Source organism: Triticum urartu, unplaced genomic scaffold, assembly GCF_003073215.2.
Source record: "Triticum urartu cultivar G1812 unplaced genomic scaffold, Tu2.1 TuUngrouped_contig_4850, whole genome shotgun sequence".
NCBI classification, from domain to species: Eukaryota; Viridiplantae; Streptophyta; class Magnoliopsida; order Poales; family Poaceae; genus Triticum; species Triticum urartu.
The window spans coordinates 1-7,368 of NW_024115474.1; the positions used below are offsets into that span (position 1 = coordinate 1).

A 7,368-nucleotide genomic window follows, 5' to 3' on the forward strand; every position below is an offset into this window, starting at 1 on the left:
TGAGCGAGGAGGGGCCAGCCGGCAGCGAGTGGAGGGAGGATCGAGAAGGAAGGCGGAGCGAGGAGGGGGCGGCCAGCGGCGAGTGGAGGGAGGACGGAGGAGGAGGCCGGTACCGAGTCCAGCGAGGAGGATGAGGCGACAGCGGCGCAGATCGGGGGACGGGCGACGGGGGAGGACCGGCGGCGCGGGGGGTGAGGAGGAGACCGTGAGTGTGTGTGAGTGTGATCTGTGGATGAGGCTAGTGAGATCTATAGTTAATTTAGCAGTAGCGATTATTGCCTGAATGCGCTGCTGCTACGTTGCGTAGCAGTAGCGCTGTCTATTTTAATGTGATGCTGCTATAACTAGCCTCGCGGCGGCGTCGTGGGAATTTTAGCAGTAGCGCCGCTTGGAGTGCGCGCGCTACTGATAAACTTGTTTCAGCAGCGAGTTTCCACAGCCCGCGCTATTGCTACTTAGCAGCAGCGCCTGATTTTATAGCGCGCTGCTGGTAAGATTCTGTGTATAGGCTTTTCCCTAGTAGTGCATGGCCACAGCTTTGATCTGGCCATGCATCTCGTCCGAAGGCAACGTGGTTGGGTATGGATCATGTTCTGCGGGACTAGATGAAGCCGGCCGCCGGCCTCGACGGCCAGCCCCATTCATCCAGCCCTGACTGCAAGATCTACGAACGTTCAATCATTGCATTCGTACACTTATACATTTCATTCAACATGTATTCTTTTCAATTTGGCTGATAGGTGAGATTTGGAGATCAATAGAGATGATAAGCTATTAATTTTGGAATGTACTATAAACAATTCTTAGCTTATTTTGCTCAATATGTATGATGCTCGCTTCTTCTTGTGCAATTGCTGGACTGGGATCAACAGACTTGGCATGTGCTTTATAAGAAAAATTAGATTTACATGGGATATCCACCGTTTGAACATTGGTGTTAATTGTTATTATGATGTTTAACCTTATTACGCCGAGAGTAATGATCCTCACAAAAAGCGGAGAGAAAGGAATGAGCATTCGATTCTTCCATATGTTGCATTTCATTCTTCCGTGTTTAGTTATGTCCAACATTTGTTACATGCACACACTTGACAAGGTTAGTACAAGTAGTAATTTTTCCTCTGTTTTGCAGGGCTATGACAGAACATGCTTTGTGATTCCCTCGGGCAGGATGGATGTACCATGGCCACCCCACTGTGCTCCTGAAGGTGATCCCTTCAATTCAGCGCACGTCCTACCATGCCACACCATATTCTCCTCAAGCTTTTCTTGCGGAGGTGGATCACCATATTCTCCTCGATATGCCACGTGCACAAATGATGAGCTGTTCCGGTCCAGACAGTAGCTATTGCTTTAGCCATTGAACCATCCCCATCGGTGATTGCTGAAATGGGTGCCGTTTGGGACATTGCCTCCAAAAATACATGAAGAAGCCACTGGTATGATGCAACTATCTCGTCTGACATTAGACCAAAACGTCGGTGCCACCAGTCCAAAGATGGTCTAGTGACACTTAGCACTTGCTTCCTGACGTTTCCTCCGGTGTGTTTGACAGGATAGAGACCTCCTCTACCCCTGCCTCGAAGAAGGACCCTCCTCGTTTCCAGATCCTTTACAAGGAAAAAATGAGGGTGAATTTCAACAAAGGTATCATTATCAATGGCAAGTTTACTTGCAGAAATCAGATTTTTTGTGGCCTCCGGAACATGAAGGACATCATTCAAAAGAAGATCACGATTAGGGGTTGAAATAGTTGTATGACCAATGTGATCGATAGTCATACCTGATCCATTTGCGACGTGGATTTGTTCGCCGCCGGTGTACCTCTCCCGGACGGTCAGCTTCTCCAAGTCGCTGGTGATATGGTCAATGGCTCCGCTATCCATATACTAGTTCGTGTCCACACCGTACTGGGGAGCCGCCGCCACATTCACCGATCGCTCTTCCCCTCCTTGATAGGAGGAGTCGTAACGCTTCCAGCACTTCCATGCTGGATGCCCGAGCTTGCCACAGATCTGACAAGCAACCTTGGCAACGGGATTGTTGTTGTAGTTCCCGCCGCCACCATCGTTGTTGCCCCCCCATGTTGCCGCGGTTCGGCTGCTTGCTAAAGTTGCCGCGGCCGCGGTCACCGCCGCCGCCGCCGTTGCTGTTGTTCTGCTTGTTGAAGCGTCCGTGGGAGGCTGCGTTTGCAGAGGACTGGGAGGACCCGCCGCACAGGTTCATGCGTGTCTCGAAGCTCAAGAGCCGCGGGTACAGCTCGGGGACGATCACCGGCTCGACCCGGGAGCACATGGCAGAGACCACGGGATCAAACTCATTGTCGAGCCCGGCAAGGATGTGAGACACAACATCCTCCTCATCTACTTTCTTTCCTGAAGCAATAAGTTCATCACATAAAGATCTAATCTCACCAACATATTCAGTAATGTTGGAGTTGCCCTTCTGAAGGTTCGCTAGCGCAATTCTGACGTTGACGGTGCGGGCGCGGGTGTGCGAGGCCAGCATCCCCTGCACCGTGTCCTTACCAACATATTCAGTGATGTTGGATTTGGCCTTCTGAAGATTCGCCAGCGCAATTCTGACGTTGACGGTGCGGGCACGGGTGTGCGAGGCCAGCATCCCCTGCACCGTGTTCCAGAGCTCGGCGGCGGTTTGGCAGGTTGCCACTTGGATGGCCATCTCGCGCGGCAGGGAGGACAGCAGGTAGGAGAACACCTGCTGATCCTTCGCGTACCACGCGGAGAACTCCGGGTTGGGTGTCTTCGACTTGGTCTTGCCATCGTCGGAGGTGACTTCAACGTTCAGAGGGGGCACTACCTGGTCGATGTCGAGGTAGCCCTGCATTTGCGCCCCCCTGATCGCCGAGAGCACGGCTGGGCGCCATAGCGCCTCGTTCCCTGTCGTGAGTTTCTCGGTGACGCTGTGTGCAAATGGTGACGAGGGGAAGGAGGTGGAGCTTGAAGACGTCGCCATGGATGTGAGCGAGGCAGGCTCTGATACCATGAAAGAATTGGTGGAAGCGTATGCACTCTGGCAGGGACGCGTACATGTTATATAGCACAAGATTACAAGGTTCGGCCGGTGGTTATTAGCCTTGACCTCTACTCCAAGTTATACACAAGATAAGGAGATAGATATCAATCTAGTCTAACCACCGGCCATGTTTACAACAGATCACACGTACACAATATTGATACAAGTTGACACGACTACAAGCCTATCGTCTAACAGTAAGGACAATTTAACACGCATCACTATAAACATGTTACACTTATAACACTGCTCGTCTAGATTTTAATAGATGGTAACAGCATAAGATGCATCATGGAAACATTTCATTATTCATACGTATATAATTTTACGGTTACCGATACCATGGGAAAAAATGTTTGATTCTTGTGCAGCTAATTTTTGCCTTGCAGTACTATGTGATACAAAAATGATGTTATGCTACGTCTAAATGGAAGAACGATATTATACAAAGCAGTGCAACACAGTAATTTTGAAATCAAGCCTTTATATTAGAACAAACTCATCTTACATTGTCAATATCAGCATATCCCCTGTCTCCTATTAGTATCTCTATGATTATCATACCAAGACTATAAATGTCTAACTTGAATGTGATCTGTCTGCGCGTATAAAATTCTGGTGCCAAATATCCTCTGCATGAATATTTATAAATCTAATCAATTAATAGAAAAGGGGATTGATATTCATTCATACATAACAAAAAAAATTACAGGAGTCATAGCAAGCTTACATAGTTCCAATTAGTTTTTTTTTTTTGCGGGAAAACTTTCAATCTATTCATCTTCAATCAAGGTAGTACAACGAACACTAGAAATAGTAAAGATTACATCCAGATCCATAGACCACCTAGCGACGACTACAAGCACTGAAGCGAGCCGAAGGCGCGCCGCTGTCATCACCCCTCCCTCGCCGGAGCCGGGCAAACCTTGTTGTAGTAGACAGTCGGGAAGTCGTCGTGCTAAGGCCCCATAGAACCAACGCATCAGAACAGCAACCGCCGCGGATGAAGAGTCTAGATCAGAAGGAACCAACCTGAAGACACATGAACAAAAACAAACGACGAAGAGATCCGAGCAAATCCACCAAAGACAGATCAGCCGGAGACACACCTCCACACGCCTACCTATGATGCTCGACGCATCACCGGAACGGGGGCTAGGCGGGGAGACCTTTATTCCATCTTCAGGAAGCCACCACCGTCTCGTCTTCCTGAGCAGGACACAACCCTAACAAAGCTCGAAAAAAGATCTAAAAATAGAGCCCTCCCACCGGCAAGGGCTGAGATCCACTCCGCCTCCATGGCCCTAAGGCCCCCGGAGACGGGACGGATCGGCGCCGGCGCCGGCGGGAGGCGGAGAACCCTAGCTTTTTGGGCGGTGGCGGCCGGCTAGGTCACGTTTTGATGTTATAGCCCGGCTTTGCTTTTCATCAAAGCACCTCGATAGACCAAAATCAGCAATTTTCGGCAACATAGTATCATCTAGCAGTATATTTGCCGGCTTAAGATCCAAGTGAACGATGTGATTTTGGTGCAGATAATATAAACCATCACAAATTCCATTGATGATTTGGTAGCGCTTTCTCCATTCAAGTCCACAAGATACATCTAGAAAACGGAGAGCAGAAAGTTGGTTTAGTATTTGAGAAACTTGAAGTCGTCAGTAGTCACTAAACACTAAATAAATGGATGCTTGAACCAAATACATGCGACATCAGCCTACCGGTGATGTGCTTATCTAGACTGCCTTTAGGTAGATATTCAAAGCAGAGTAGCCTTTGTCGTACATCTGCTAAGACAAGTTTTCCCTCGCAGTTTACCATTTCCCCTTGTCTGTCAGAGCAATATCTTAGGAACCGTACTACATTTTTGTGCGTCGCCTTCATCAGACAACGAATTTCTTCGCTGAATTTCTTCTCATCCATATCAAGCATATTGCAAAGCTTCTTCACAGCAACAGTGCCATTGTCAAGCATTCCCTATAACAGCAACATGCTTTGGCAGCGTCAACTTAAGTGACACAGAAACCATGATCAAGACGAGGGTAGCTGACTAACTGAGAGTTACTGTATAGGCATACCTTATAAACCCTTGCAAAGCCACCACAGCCAATTTCTTTGTCATCAGAGAAACTGTTGGTGATGTGCTCCAGAAGTGATAACGATAGGGCCTTTGGTTCTGCGCTTTCATCAAATAGAATACGCTGCAGTACTTTTCGTTTTGTGAGGTAATTGGCCGTATGCATCACTCTGATGCAGAGGCAGGGGATAAACCCTTTTCGAAAAGAAAAAAAACTTTTTGTGAGGTAATAGTTCGGTGATCCATTTGCAGTTACAAACACAATACCCTTAAAACAAGAAAAAATGCATTCTTCATGAGTCTATTAGATCTGGCTCTTAGATTCTCATCGCTCATGACAATACACTTCTTTTTCAATACTATTACTATACTACACTTTTAGGAAAACATTAGACAGCGCTACACTTTAGCATGAGACATGTCACAAACTCTTAACATGTCACTTTTGAATGGAACAAATACATGAGGTTAGACTCAATAAATATTCTTCTTTTGAATTGCGCATGAAATTCATATGGTTCTCAGTCCAACAAATCAGACAAGCTTTATAGGGGGGAAATCCCAAAGAACAGAATCCTCCAAAATTCCATATAATTCCTTTGAATAAAAAAAGGTTCTTATACGAAAACATTTAAAAGAAGCCCACTTCTCAGAATTCCAATGGGATTTCTTTGAATCAAAGATGACACTGTGTGGATGATTGGTCCAAAGCGTCCTGAACACGATAAAGAAGCAGCATGTCCTGTAACTAAAGACAGCAATCATGCATGCAGGAGAAGATATTTCGCTGGCACAAAAAAATGACACGATAAAGAAGCAGCATGATTAACTAAAGACAGCAATCATGCATCGGATATTTCGCTGGCAATGGGATTACCTGAAGAAAGCTCAGCTGCAGACCACTGAAGCGATTACCTCAAGAAGCTCAACTGCAGTCCTCTGCAGCGATTACCTTAAGAAGCTCAGCTGCAGACTGCGGTCCTCTGCAGCGATCATGAATTTCAGATGTTGCCCAGTCCTGTCTAGACGTGGATTTTGTCAGGGCCCGAACTAGAGGAGATGAGGAATCGAGGAAGAACAAGAGGGGTAAGGGGAAGAACAGAGTAGGTGAGGAGAGAGCGTGCGAGAGGGGAAAGGAGATTACACTTTTCTCATTGTCTGTCTACTACAGCATCCACCAACCCGCGTACAAGTAAGCCCCAGCTGGGCGAGTCACACACGCACTCTCCTGGCAGTGCCGCAGTGGGCAATGCCCAACACACACCTCAACTCTGAACTCTGAACTTGTTGCGAGTTCTCTGAACTTGCATTCTTCGTCCGCTGTAGATTGATCTGCAGGCGTGACAGATTTTTAAAGCAAAGAGGTACGATCTAGATCCTGAACACAAATAGGACCTAAAAAAAACTGCATCAAAAATATCCGATTACTCCTGTCACATCCACGATGCGGCTATATCTCCCACGTGTCGGGGCACGACTTAGAGGCATAGCCGCATGGTAGGCTTGTCGCAAGAGGGGTAATCTTCACACATCCCATGTACTGGAACAAGCTGGATGACGCTGCCAATATGCGGTTCAAAGTTTACTTGCAGGTTGCAAACGCAGTGCCTATCAACAGAGTTGCTTGTCAACATTGCCTTCACTGTATGTGCACTTCCATTCATTCATGTGCTGGTTATTTTAGCAGGTTGTTTAATTACAGTGCTAGGCAATCTAAAACGTTTAAGCACAAAATCATTGCCCAGGAGTCAAGATGGAAGCAAAGTCAGTACCTCTGTAGTCTCCCAATCCCAGTGGAATCAAAGATCCTGCACCTCTGCTTCCTTATCCCTTTGTTTCGGTCACCAGGAACATCTCTTGGCTCGTCAGGTCATCTGAGTCGCCGCAAGCTTCAGCCAGTGTGTGCAGCGTCCAGACACCAAACCGTCGTCAGCCTCCAGGGGACTGCTAGTCTCCAATGGCATTTGCGCAGGTGGGAGATCGAGCTTCCGCGTGGCAGCCGAAAACAAGTCGCCGTGAATCTGCAATTGGGCACGAGTAGCAACTGCAGGTTCCGGCATGGATTAAGAACAAACACGAGAAGCGACCTGTTGAGGCTCTACCTCGATCCGGGAGCGTGCGGGGTCGCTGCCGCTGCCGAAACGCCGATTTTTTTTGTCCAAAAGGACCCCCTGACCAACAGAATTGTCAAAAAGGACCACTCGTCGAAAACATTGACAAAAAGGACCCCTTAACAAGTGGCGGCAGGCGACACG

At 47.7% G+C, this 7,368-nt stretch overlaps 1 protein-coding gene and 1 pseudogene across 2 annotated transcripts; both read right to left on the bottom strand.

Moving 5' to 3' along the window:
- Positions 1-2,231: 2,231 nt before the first annotated feature.
- Positions 2,232-2,370, bottom strand: LOC125528408 (annotated as a pseudogene).
- A 1,433-nt stretch (positions 2,371-3,803) lies between these two features.
- On the bottom strand, positions 3,804-6,258 carry LOC125528407 (receptor-like serine/threonine-protein kinase SD1-7). Of its 2 annotated transcripts, XM_048692891.1 has the most exons (4): positions 5,991-6,258; positions 5,115-5,308; positions 4,758-5,013; positions 3,804-4,642 (listed from the first exon to the last, which is right to left on the bottom strand). In XM_048692891.1, the coding sequence occupies exons 2-4, from the start codon at positions 5,277-5,279 to the stop codon at positions 4,398-4,400; spliced, it is 666 nt and encodes a 221-aa protein (XP_048548848.1). In that variant the 5' UTR covers positions 5,280-5,308; positions 5,991-6,258; the 3' UTR covers positions 3,804-4,397. The 2 variants fall into 2 exon arrangements, with proteins under 2 accessions (XP_048548848.1, XP_048548849.1); XM_048692892.1 differs by having other exon boundaries at positions 5,115-6,258.
- Between the last annotated feature and the right edge of the window lie 1,110 nt (positions 6,259-7,368).